The sequence below is a fragment of the Eupeodes corollae genome, chromosome 1 (genome assembly GCF_945859685.1).
Source record: "Eupeodes corollae chromosome 1, idEupCoro1.1, whole genome shotgun sequence".
NCBI classification, from domain to species: Eukaryota; Metazoa; Arthropoda; class Insecta; order Diptera; family Syrphidae; genus Eupeodes; species Eupeodes corollae.
Window position 1 is genome coordinate 159,997,381 of NC_079147.1, and position 14,066 is coordinate 160,011,446.

At 33.4% G+C, this 14,066-nt stretch overlaps 1 protein-coding gene across 11 annotated transcripts in view; it reads left to right on the top strand.

Moving 5' to 3' along the window:
* The first annotated feature begins 3,840 nt into the window (after positions 1-3,840).
* LOC129943341 (annexin B9) overlaps positions 3,841-14,066 on the top strand; it is a 37,104-nt gene continuing 26,878 nt past the window's right edge. For all 11 annotated transcript variants that reach the window (XR_008781213.1, XR_008781215.1, XR_008781214.1 and 8 more), the window contains exons 1-2: positions 3,841-3,930; positions 10,685-10,741. Coding sequence is in view for 5 of the 11 variants with exons in the window: in XM_056052704.1 (XP_055908679.1) it covers positions 10,712-10,741 (30 nt within the window). In the remaining 6 variants the exon portion in view is untranslated. The remainder of the gene's footprint in view (positions 3,931-10,684; positions 10,742-14,066) is intronic.

Here is a 14,066-nt window from a genome sequence, read left to right on the forward strand (position 1 = left end):
CTGGCCAACCATCTCCAAAGTGTTTTGGACGCATTTGGAGTAGTCCATCAGGATTAAATGGGTAGAGCCCGCATTTTTTGAACGTGTTTTGCACTTTTGTAGTCCCGTCTTTGTACTGGAGGACCCTGCCCAAAACTTCACAAAAGTTGTCCTTTTTTATAGAATGCCCGGGATTGTTCCTGTTGAATTCGCACACAACGTTTCGATAATCCGATTTTAGGCCTTTAAACGCACCCACATCGCCTGTTTGCATTATGTGCGTAGCATTGGGAGGGAGAGCGTATAAAATAATTTTGTTTAAATTGCAAACTGAACTGACTCCCATGGACATATGTGATTCATGACCATCGAACTGGTAGTTTGATTTTTTGTTCTATCAACCAAATTTACAAATTGGAGGAATGTTTCGTTTCGCATCCAACCACTTATAGTTTTCCTAAAAAACCAATCAGTTTGTTCGGCTTCAATTGTTTTCAACCATGCAGGTGACATTTTATAGTGAAAAATGACCATGAGTGGAAGTGTTTTTCCACATGCAGAAAAAGTTAAGAGAACTGTCAGGGTCTCTTTCTCATTTGCTAATTTGACATGGTAAACGTCCTTATGCCTCTTTGGGCAAGAACGTTTCCCGTTTTTGGAGCCAAACTAAAACCAGTCTCATCGCTATTCAACATTCGTTTCGGGTCTTGAAGGATATCTGCCGCGTTTTCACTTCTTAGCGCCCAATACACGATACAATTATTGTACCGATTATCGTACAAAAGTTGAATCGCATGCGATGATTGTATTGTGTGTGTAAAACAAAGTATCCGCTGTACTAAAAGCGCATAGTCGAATGCTATCGAGCGAAAACAAGAGGTTGCATACGACTGCTTTGATGAGAATCGTACCGTTTGTAACGTATGTGACGACCGTGAAACCGATGTTTTTGTTTTGACTGGCAGCAAGTTAGTAGGAGAAAATGGTTTCAATTACAGAAAAAGAATTCTGGTTAGAATTTATTGACAAGTACAGGTCGTTGCCTTGTCTGTGGACTGTTTACATTCCAGATTATAGCAACAAAATATTAAGAGAAGCAGGACTGCAGGAGCTGGCTGAAAAATGCAAGGAAATAAACCCCAACGCAAATAAAGACTTCGTCCGCAAAAAAATAGCAAATTTGAGAACTTCCTTTGGACGGGAGTTCAAACAAATTTCATCATCAAAAGGCACTGGCAGTGGAGCAAGTGATGTGTACAATGTACATACCTACTTTGTGGTACTTCAATGAGCTTCTCTTTTTGAAAGATACCGAGGCAACCAGAGAAGAAAATTCATCGATGACAAATTCTGCATATGAGGAAGAAGTAAGTTTCTGTTAAATCATATTTATACCCACTTTAATTAAATATTTTGGTCCTAGGGTACTTTTATTGAACCTGAGACACCTAGGACGAGCAGCAGTAACTCAGCAATATTGCCAAAAAGAAAAAGATTATCATTGGACCAGCAAAAGAAAAAAATTTTTGAGAAGGCAAGTGAATTTATGTGCCAAAAAGATGAGAACAAAAACGACGACGAATTCGATGTTCTTGGAAAAAGATTTGCTGCACATTTTCGGAACATGGAGTTAAATCAATTTTCAAAATCCCATTGTGTTTTGTATCCATTGGCAATGGCTTTCCAGTCACTTTCAGAAGATGGAAACTGAAATAAAATTATTGACTCATAACATTTTACATAAATTATGCTTAAAAATAAATTTACATTTAAATATCTCTTCTTTAATGTTTTGTATATTGCCAGGCAAGTTTCTGGAACAATTTTTCCAATAGCTTGAGGAGATATTCGTGAACTGAATTGGAGATCACTATAATCACTTCCCGTGGCTAAAAATCGTAGTGTTAAAATTAATCGCTGTTCAGCCGATATAGCTGATCTCATTAAAGTGTGTTGTTTTTTTTATATAAGGCTCCACTAAACTAAGAATCTCCCGAAATTGCCTTTCATTCATGCGTAAATAGCATTTATAATTTCGGGCGCAGTTACCTTAAGTTTGTTAACCCAGATAAATGTCCGAATATAATGATCTTTCTAGGAGCCACTCCTTGGCCCACTTTCTTTTTCTTCTTATTTCAAGTTTCTCACTTAATATAACACTGGTACATATTAATATAACTTTTTTTCTTTTATTTAAGTCACTCATGATTTAATTTTTGCCACAATCTCAAAATAAAACTCTAAACAAAGAATAGAAGATGAAAATGAGGAACTATTTTGACAGTTGATCAAATCGTGAGCTAGTCGTATGTGTTTGTGCTCACTTTCGACATCGCTACCGATATCGGTACAACTCAAGTCGGTACGATAGATTGTATCGTGTTTTGGGCGCTTTAAATAAACTTCGAGCTCTCGAAACTACTTTCGAATACCCTGCTCAGTTATTGCAGCTCGAGGTTTTGAAATTGATTCAGGGCTACGAATACTCAAAGAAGGATGGCGTTTTAAGAATGTGTAGTTTCTTTCTTGGCTTGTTTACTTTAAACGGAGTTTTCGGACCATCATTTCTTATAATTTTATTTACCCTAATATCAAATAAAGCTTGGGTTAAATCTTTTTCAGTGTAAGAGGCTGTACGGTTCTCTTCTCTTGAAGAATTAATTTTTCTTTATTTCTATCTTGAGTACCGAAATATGTTTAAAATATTTTAATACACATATAATTTAATATACCAAAAAAATTAGGTAAATATTTTATAAAACATAATAACCTATACTAAAATTGGCTTATATTTTTCTTTCTGTTTTCTTCCGTTTGAAAAGGGGCCGAAATAAGGAGACAAGTTTCAAGTATTCGGCAGGGTTATCATAAGACTCTCTGAGCAGATAGAAGCGTGTTTTACAGTTAAGTACCAGTAGTCTTATGATAACTCAGAGAGTCTTATGATAACCCTGCATGTGTCATTTACTGAAAAAAGTAATAATAATAAAGTTTCCTATCTCCGGCCGGAGTGTACTTCTGTTTGGAACAGTATCTCTCTAACAATTTTTCAACAAAAACTTAGTACATCCGAGTCCCGACAAGACCGACTGAATTACTTAAAAACTGACCGAGGATACTTGTCTAACGAAACTGGAAATGTTGTAACTACCTAGTAAAAGAGATGACAGAGCCTTTAAAAACTCTATCCAGAGTAGTACCACTACAATATTCACTAATAACGCCAAATTTCTTGGTAGGTGGCCGACTACTGGAAACGCACGGAATAAGGCAAGTCTACCCTAGTACCTATATGTACATAATTTTAAAAAGATTTAAAGGATATTTATTTGTTTACTTAGAATTCTTCAAACTTTACATAAATTTGCCCTAACAAACCTTTGATTCCATTATCCATATTTGTGTTGTACCTATGATTATAATCAGAATTTGTATTTCTTGTTCCAGGAAAAAGTTGTATCATTCCTTTTATTCTATCTTCATCTGTAATCAAAATGAATCAACAGTTAATAGATGTATAAACTGCATCACTAGCCTCCTTTGAAACACTATGTGTGACTACTCAATTACACAAACAAAAACTAACTATACTCATCTGAGGCTGAGGCATCAGTGCATCACGCATTTACAACGTCCTGTCATATTATTTAGAGTCATGTTTTAAAAATTTAATTTCTTAATAACAATAACAACTTAAAGTGCTTAATGCTTATGCTAAACCAAACCTATCTATGCTACGGCTACCGTACCTAACTCTAAGAACGAGAATTCTAACTAAGCTTTAACTAAAAGCTTTATTTTGTCTAAAGTTGTTTTCACTCAAGAGAGACTAATGACGTCACAGACTTCATAAAAATGAGTACTTTTCCATTTACATTTATAAATTTATAAAAGCCGCCTTCAGAAACCAAACAATTACCAGTTTTCGTAAAGTCTTCAGCCAAAGAGCATGTAAGTAAAACCCGGCTACTATATTCAATATTCAGTGACAAGTGAAAAAGAAATTTTATATATAAATTGTGTTGTGTTTGGTTTTTGAAACAATATTTGAATGGTTATTTTTGTGTTTTTCTACCATAAATTCCTTAAACCATAAGTGGAAATTATCTCTCAAGTGCTCAATTTTATACCTTTTCTACGAGGAATTGTATTCTTATTAATTTTTGGGGTGCGGTTAAAGGAATTTCTTTCTACGGATTACGGAATTTCAACAGTCGCAACGTAACTGTAGTTAACCCCCCATTGGAATAAAATTGTATTCCTTATCCTACCGTTTTTGCGATTTGTGAAAATGTTGAAAAGAAATAAATTTGCATTCCCTAGCTGACTGAATACCCGCAGTTCCCTAAAAAAGAGAAAAAGATGACATCATCTTATTTTCGTAGTTTTTGCTTTTGATTCTGGTGCTGTGGAATTTGTTTTTGTACGTTGGTTGTTGGTGTTCCGTTTGCGTTTTTTCGTTCGTTTTATAGTTCTGTAGCTTTAGCTACGTTTCGTTTAATATAGCTATGTGAATTTTATTTGTGTTGGGTTTTAAATTATACCAAAAAGTTTATCTTATTCACATTAGAAGCTGTTTTTTTTATTTTTGCTTCAAGAACGCCTCCCTACCCTATTGTACTATACTCTATTTAGAAATAGAGAAACTTGAATTAGCCCGAACGCTAACAATTTGTTTAATGAACTTTGTAAAGATGATGGTTTTATTCAGTAAACTGGTCATGGGTCGTAAAAGCGATTCATTTGTGTGAAGTCTGGAGGAGTACAGTCGTTGAGTCGTCAGTCGTGCATCATCCAACCAATGAAAACGAGACGTTTGCCGCTAAGAAAATAAAACTAATCTAAAACTTAGTCTTCGAACTTTGAGAGTTGTATCTTATGATCTCTTCTCTATTTTGTTTTCAGTAAATTAAAGATTGACAGTAGCTATCACGAGATTGTTTTGTATCTATACATTTTTAGTATAAATTGTAGGAATGGAATCTCTAGATGTTTCGGTGCTAGGAAAATCTTTTTGCATTAGTCTCATCCGCTTTACCGGTTTTCGGCCACGTCAATGATGAATGATAGCATTTTTTTTCCATGGCTGTATTCTGTCTTCTTTTCGCCTTTCTTTGAATAGTATGTAGGTACATATACTTTTTCGTTTTCTGGTTCTTTTTATTAGATTCTAGGTACTTTCATTTCTCTTTTCGGGCTGCGGTAAATAATTTATTTAGTTTGGATGTTTTCATTAGGTACTAATATTTGGTTTTTATTAAGGTGGTACATTTTAACAGCACACGTACAGCTAGATTCTGCATTTCATTTTCTCTTGAAATAAAATTGAAATCCGTTCAAAAAATAGGAGTTCCGAAATAAACTATTATCGGTACGTATTGATTTTTTCGAACTCAAAACGAAGTGAATTTCCGTTCTACATTTCGATATTTGCGATTTTCGAGTGATTTGAAAACTTTCAAGACGTATTCAGAAACTATACTTTGATACCAGAGTCTTTCCCAATATTTCAAAACTGCTTATCGCAAAGAACCGCAAAAGTGTATCAACACAGTGCAAATAAAAAACACTTTTTATTAAAAAACACAAAACAAAAATAAACATAAGAAATTATACAAATTATGACAGTGAACAAATTTGTTTTTTGACTGATGTGATGATGTTTATGTCAGCTACTTTAATTTCACTTTTGCTGCGTTCAATCTCGTGTTGGATAGGGTATCTTGGATAGGTGGGTTTTTAGATACCTTGTTGAACGAGTCGGATAGATTTATTGAGATAGCTGTCAAAAAATAGACAACACTTTCAGCTGTTCACAAAAAGCGGAGAAATAGTTAAGCTTGCAAGTGAAAATTGTTGCAAGATAAAAATAAATAATAAAATTCGGAGGCAAATAGCTTTTTCATCGTCTATTATGTACAGAACATCCTAAAATAGGTACAATTTCAACTAACATTTTGTACCTTTTTGTTTACCAACAAATACAAAAAGCTGAAATCAATTTTCAAGTTTCTTAATATTCAACCATTTGTTGAATCAGCTGTTCTGTCAGATATGTACCTACATACCCCAGAAATTCAGAAGTTCTTGGATACCTTTGGATTCCTTTTTTGACATCTTAGCTTTTTTGATCAGCTGTTATTTTACACTTAAAACACTAAAGGTATCCGGATACCTTATCTGTCTTAGATTGAACGCGGCCTTTAAGTGATTTTGAAAAGTATTGCAATCATAGAACTCTGAAAACAATTTCACTCGATTTTCAATTTAGATTTCCTTGTCATTTCACTTGATTTTGGGAACCTAAAAAAAGGTTCCAGCTGTCTATGGTTCCAGCCTTAAATAGGTTTCTTTATTTATTATTTCTCTCGGAATCTGTCAAAACTGTAAGAATTTTAAATTATAATAATAGCGAAAATCCTGCTTTTCATTTATTGCACATTATGTCTACGATTCTTACCGCATAAATACATATTATAATGGGTTAAGATTGAAGTTTAAAAAACGCTTGAATCAGAAGCTGTCATTAAAAACTCACATTTTGAAGCAATGCACATCCAAAATAGTAAATCACGACAAGAAATGAAGCTTATAACAATACATGGGTCAAATTCATTATTTTCATTGATTGTTTTACAAAACTTTTAAAGATGATGTTAAAAAAATGTGTACATAGTCAGTCAAAAGTTTTCAACTTGATCCCTCAACTATCTACATATATAAACCATACAAATGTCAAAAATCTAATAGTAACATTTGTTGAAAACAAGGTACTTCATTTCATTCTTTAAACGTACCTTTTGACCAAGGCAGCAAGTTTGTTTTTCAAGTGTCATAAACTTCAAACTCGAAACTTTACTTCACTAACCTCTCCCTTAAGTTGATCGTGCAAAAACTACCAAAACAAAATTGTCTACAAAACACTCCTCAAGCAAGCTGGTGGCTACGTTGTCAAAATTCAACTAGCTTTGTGAAGCAAAACTACACTACGAGTACAAAGCTAGTCAATCTGGAACTGTCATATTATTGACAAATGTAAATGTATAAAATAAGAAACATTTTCTTTTTTATATTTTTTTTTCGATAAAAGCAAATTTAAGACACAATTTGAATGATTTGTATTTAAATACTGAACGATTTATTTCATTTTGAATTCTAAAATGTCAAAATAATTCTCCACTAATTTTGTACACAACGTCGGAGGGGAAATTTCAACTCCTTTTGTAGTTAGATTAAGCCAATCAAAATCCCTTGACTACTTGGCCACTACCTTTGTATATGCGACCATTACTTATTCCTTTTTCAATTCGAATCGATTTTTTGAATTAATCACATGAGATGACCTCCTTAAAGTTAAGCTTTCAGTTGAATGAAAAACATGATCAATTGTCATTTTGACATAAATTGACTTGAAATGATAGTAAGTCTGCTATTACACGATGAATCTAGATGCATGCGACATCTTCGAATTCTTCTTTGTGATCCTATCCTGTTTCTCAAGTGATATTACACGTTGAGACTAGATTCATGAATCTATTTTGACAGTACAGTTCTCCTTCATTTTTATTTCGTCATCGACTTGTTTGTTTGTCTATTTACTTTAATTAATCGAGAAAATTTTGTTATTCTTTAAAATCAATAAAAAACATTTTGTTTTGTAAAATTTATGAGTTTTATTATATATAGAAAGGATTTATATTGACAACAATTGTGCGTAGTAAATAAAATGTAAACAAAATGAACTGTCCGTCGGAGTTTGCTTCTCGAACAACGAAACCATATGAAAGAGAATAGCAAAAATACGAATAAGAGAACAGAGAAACGTCAAATTGTCGCAAGGAAAATTTTACCCGTGCGACACAGGTCGATTTTCTTGGTCTGCTATTACACGATGAATCTAGATGCATGCGACATCTTCGAATTCTTCTTTGTGATCCTATCCTGTTTCTCAAGTGCTATTACACGTTGAAACTAGATTCATGAATCTATTTTGACAGTTCTCTTTCATTTTTATTTCGTCATCGACTTGTTTGTTTGTCTGTTTACTTTAATTAATCGAGAAAATTTTATTATTCTTCAAAATCAATAAAAAACATTTTGTTTTGTAAATTTTATGAGTTTTATTATATATAGAAAGGATTTATATTGACAACAATTGTGCGTAGTCAAAAAACAAAGACATAGATTCCTACAAAATGAACTGTCCGTCGAAGTTTGCTTCTCGAACAACGAAACCATATGAAAGAGAATAGCAAATATACGAATAAGAGAACAGAGAAACGTCAAATTGTCGCAAGGAAAATTTTACCCGTGCGACACATACCGCGTTTACAAGGAGAATTGAATCCGAATTGAATCAGGATTTAGCGCCGTATAGACCTGGATCGGATCGAAATAGGATTACTCGATCCGATCCCACTGAAAGAGGTGAATCGAATCGAAAATTTGTTTGTAAACCTGAATCGGGGAATCGAGTTAATGGTGTGTGAGGTCTTGCTTGTGTGCGTGCGATAAGTTTTTTCTATCATGTTTGTTCTAAGCAAAAATACTCCATTTAAATGAAGTATTTTTGGTTATAAGCTGAATTTAATTTGGCGCTCGTCTTTGTGTTGAGAGCATTGTTTTAAAATTTGAAAATTATTCACGTAGCAGTACGCACACAAATACAACCCAAATGTCATTTCGATTCCATTTAAATTCGATTCCTCGATTCAGTGCCACCATATACCTGGATCGAGATCTCAATTCGATTCGATTCGATTCCTCGATCTCCTCTTGTAACCAGGGTAACAGGTCGATTTGCTTGCGTCTCATGTTTTCGAATTTTTTTTCTCTTTTGCACTTATGTTGTTCGAAGTGTCGCATGCATCTAGATTCATCGTGTAATAGCAGACTTGCGTCTCATGTTTTCGAATTTTTTTTCTCTTTTGCACTTATGTTGTTCGAAGTGTCGCATGCATCTAGATTCATCGTGTAATAGCAGACTAAGGGAGATTTTTCTTGGCTAACTTTCCAATAAAGTTGCTCATAATATTTGACGTGGTGTAAAAGAACAGCTGTTCGAAATCAATCAACATGAGATTGCCCACAACCAATCAAGTCGAGAGTACTTATGTCAAAATATCAGCTGATCATGTTCTTACATTTAACTGAAAGCTGAACTTTATAACTCTGTAATTTACTTAATGAACAATTTCATTTCAAGTTTAGTGTAAAAGGGTTCATTGTTACAGAGCCTGTAGAGTCATGCATATATATTGTATTTAAAGGATTCTTGCATAAGAAGTCATAAAAATGTATAAAAAAATATAGACAATTTTGAGTCAATTTCATACTTTTGTGAGTCAGACACATAACATAGATGTTTTTACGCCTGTTTTCCGAAAACAATAATAATACGATTCTTTGATGTTTTTGCGCAGCAAATATTCGTTATGTTTACACTATGAGGCACACCTACAAATATTCGAAGCTATATTTTCTATGCTTAACATATTATTGTTTATAAAAACAAAGAAAGAAGAATTAGCTAACACCTTTTGATGCGATGCCTTTTCAAAAAATAGGCCATTCAAAAGATTCTATTTATTGCAATTTTTTGACGACATACGTGAGTATGTAAAACTTGACATTCATAAGTTATTCATATTGAAAATCCTAAAATTCTTAAATATTTCAAATGAAAAGAGGAATTAATCATAAAATTCCGGTATAGAGAAAATGTTGATCATTCAATGAATAAGTATAATATGATTCAACGTTATGAATTTTGTTATATGACGTGACTTTAAAATAAACAATCAAGACTATTTTCAAGACCAATTGTGTATTTTTTCTGTTCAAGTGAACTGAATTTTTACTCAAGTACTCTTTTATCAATGGGAATATAATTGAACATAATGAAGGTTTCCTGGAAAGCGAAAGTGGCTTAGTAAATATTTTAAACATATTATATCCAATAATTATTCTCCAAAAATAATAATTAAAACATGCACTATAGATATCTACTTAAGATAATTAAGAATAGATATTAAAATGTCTATGCTTTCATTCTCGTGTCAAGAAATCATTAAATGTATGTATCCTGTGGTGTGTTATTATAGGAACTATCCCAATTCTCAATCGTTAATTTTATAAACATGGGTATACCTACATTGTGTCCATTTTTTTGCCTTAATTTTGTTTTTATAAATGGCACAATAAATATCGATTCAAATGACAAAAACGACAGTTTTGTTGTGGTCTAATATCATCTACCAAAGACAAAAAGCGATAAAGGCCTAGAAACAGAAAAACACACGACAACAAACTGGATAAGTTTTCCCATGTGGGGCTATTTTGTTGTTCACAATCTTAATGCCATCATGATGTCATAGATTAAATGTAGTGAATGAAAAGGTTTATGACTAACGTACGATTTTTAAGTTGGAAGAAAAACAGACCGATGATGTAATAGATAGTGATTTAAACTTGAAGGGCGAGCCAAAGGAAGGGCAAATCATACCTTGTATTATATTTATTATGACTTTAGGCTTTAATTTTTGAATTGGCCTTGATTAGGCTGCCAAAATAGGTACCTACTTGCTTCTAAAGTTATAACTCATGTTGTTGAAATAGTGTTATTAGGAAACAAACAATTTGATTTATCATTTATAAAGTATGAGTAATGTTATAATCTATTTTGTTGGTTTGTTTTCTTTTTTAGATATAAAATTTGAATAAAAGCATCACAATGAGTTCAGCCGAATACTATCCATTCAAGGTAAGTTCAATTTTTATTCATAAATAAAACTATGTTACCAGTTACTTAACATTTATTATTATTACAATTTAAGTGAATGAATAGTAAATTATTTAATTCATTAGATTCTCTCTCCTAAATCAACAGAAATATTTGAAGTACGATAGAAAATGAAGTTCAGTTCATTCTTTAAATAGAATTTTAATTTCTTTAAATTTCAAAATTATATAAATACAAAAACTATGCATGTGGTTTTTTCTTTCCCGTAATGAGATCATAGGCTATAAATTGAACATGCATTAAAAACAGAAACAGATACATGTAAAGACTCATTTAGAATTTTAAACTTTACGACTGCACCTATTAGAACTTGATCTTCACTTATAAATTTTAGATAGACTGTAAAAAACGCATCAATTCACATCAAGATAACGAAATCATTGTACAGGGTGGCGCACCAATTTCGCTACAGTAAAAAATTCAAATAACTATTTTTTCATCAGTATTTTCATTTTTATGTGTTGGTTAGAAAATTAAATTTTATTTTAAATAGTTAATTGTTTTTAAAAATGATAGACCGCAAATGACTTCCAAGCTCACCCACACATATGCGGCACCTGACCACAAAATTGTTCATTGCGGCCTTAAGGGTTGAAGTTGCGAACGCGTCAATTATTATCATTATGGGCTTTTTCAATTCAGTCAACTTCCTGGGTTTCGTTTTGTATATCTCCTGCTTGACATAACCAAAAAGTCTGTTGCAGTGAGGTCAGAGGCCCTACTCTGTAACTCGATTCTACAATGAAATTGCTCGAATTGGAAAATTTGGTACTATTTATCTATTTGACTACTTTCGAACCAACGAGAATCGAATAGTTCTAGTAGTGCCAACTATACTCTTATGAACTTTTGAATAAACGAAGAACTACGTAACTTGAAAGCAGAGTTCAAAGCAAGGCAAAACCGAAAATAATCACTCTACATCAAATGTGTTTTCGAGCGAAGTTTTCTTTTGTCAAAGTGTAAGTAGAACATGGGTTCCATCTACCACCCCAATTACACCGGGAATTCGTGATTTTTGCCAAAATTAGCGTTTGGACTTTATCTTCCTCATTCGTTTCAAAACTCATCATAAGCGCGCACATGACTTTCGATTGGAGTACTGTGCAATTCCAGCGGTCTTGTCACCACCGGTTTGGTATTCCTTCTTCTGTTGTCAAAGAATTCAATGCTGCTGATACCTTAATGATAATCGGAACAGCATTTAGTCTTCTGCGAGTAGTCATGTCGGATGATATGGTGTTAAGTAAGAACATATATCAGTCTTTAGAAAGTTGATAGCTCTTAATAAAACTAAAACAAAAGTATATATTTTTCATTAAGAATGCGTTCAAATATTCTACCTTATATAAAGGGTGATTTTTAAAAGCAAGAGGAAAGTAATTCAGAAAAATGCATGAAATCTTTATTTGAAACGGTCCACATACTATGACTGTTCCTTAAATGGTCCAACCGCTTAGTCAATTTTTGGCATACTCTTCCCAACATTTTGGCCAGTATCTCACGAATAAATGGTTCAACGTTGTCTTCCAATGCGTCCATTGAAGCTATCTTGTCTGTTTAGACATGAGCTTTAACATAACCCAACAAAAAATAGACTGAAGGCGTTAAATCGCACGATCTAGGCGGCGAATTGGCTGGTCCGAACGTGAAATAAGTCCATTGTTGCGCGTGCTGTGTGGCATGTGGCACCCTCTTGTTGAAACCACATGTCATGCAAGTCAAGCTCTTGCATTTTGGGCAAACAAAAGTTGGATATCATCTCACGGTAGGGCTCACCATCCACAGTTACGTCACGATTTGCATCATCTTTGAAGAAGTACTTACTTACCCATTGAGCCAAAAATGAGCTTCGTCACTGAACACAATTTTTCGGTAAAAAAGTGTAGAAGTATGGCCCAAAAATACTTGGTTGTAAAACTTTATACGAAAACAAGTTTGAGTCACCTTGAAGTATCCGCTGTAATGACCGTCTGCTAACTCCAATTTGCCCTGACAAGTTTCGAGTCAAAACGCTTAGATTTGCCTGTGTTGTCGATACCACAGCGGCGATTATATCCTCAATACGTACAACCCTCGTGCGATGCTTCCAGATTGGTCAAACATGTTCATCAGCCTCATAATTGTTCAATTTTTTGGGGGAGTACAGCCAAACTCCCGTCTAAATTCCCATTTGACGGAAATGAGATGCATTACTCACATTCAAAAAAGATGTTACGTTATATTTTTGTTGCACGATTCGTGCGCCACCTTGTATTTTGTATTTGTACGCAAACAAATCAAAAGGTGTGGATAAATTGAGTTATTTTTATTTTTACAAAAATACATTATTATGTATTTATGTTCAATTGCTATTTATGGGTTTAAGTCTCTGTGGGATGTAATCTAAGTAAGGTGCGTGGAAGTTTTAAAACATGAATGTAAATTTTAAAATCTGTCATTTTATTTATTTGAATGATTAATAAATGTCTATAAGTCAAAATTAGCTAACAAATTTTATTTCACAATACATTTTTGTTTGGGTTTTCTAAATAGAACTTTTTTTTATATAATTTAAAACCCATTTAGATATCTCGTAATTTTTGTTATTGCTTTTAAGAACAATTCAAAAATTCATGTAGAGAATTTGACGTACATATATGCACATCATCCTATAAATCAAAGATCTAGATGTGTCAAATCAACCAAGCAATCTTGACGGCCAATCAACCTGACCATTTCTCACTCTCATCGAAATGAGTTTTTATCAGTTGATTGTTTCACCTGGTGAGTGGCATGAGGCTTTCTTTCTACGATTTCACTTTTACAAAAGGGAAAATCGAATTTGTTTAAGACCATAACCCCCCGCACCCTCAAATACGAGTGTCTTGTCCCAATAGGATTGACTCACACATTATGGGGTCACAAAATAGGGCCAACGCGTTGACTCGAAATATGCTAGTCAGCGCGATGTGACATGACTCCATTGGAACAGATTGTGAATCATTTTTACGTCAGAGATTTAACGCGTTGACCGTTTACGTTAACCGTCTAATAGAAGCTTAAGCCTTCAAAGTTTAATGACAAATTGTTCACAAAAACCGACAAATTCCGAGGTTCAAACTTTAGCTGTTCCATAACTGTCCAAATAATTTAGCGAAATCAAGCTTCAGACTAATTCGATGGTCTGATTTATTTCGGGTATACTCCAAATTGTTTTCCTGATCCGAATAACGTATCAGCCATCCCAAAAGTATTCTATGATGGTCAAATCACGGTGCTATGGTACCATCTTAGGTAAACCTCA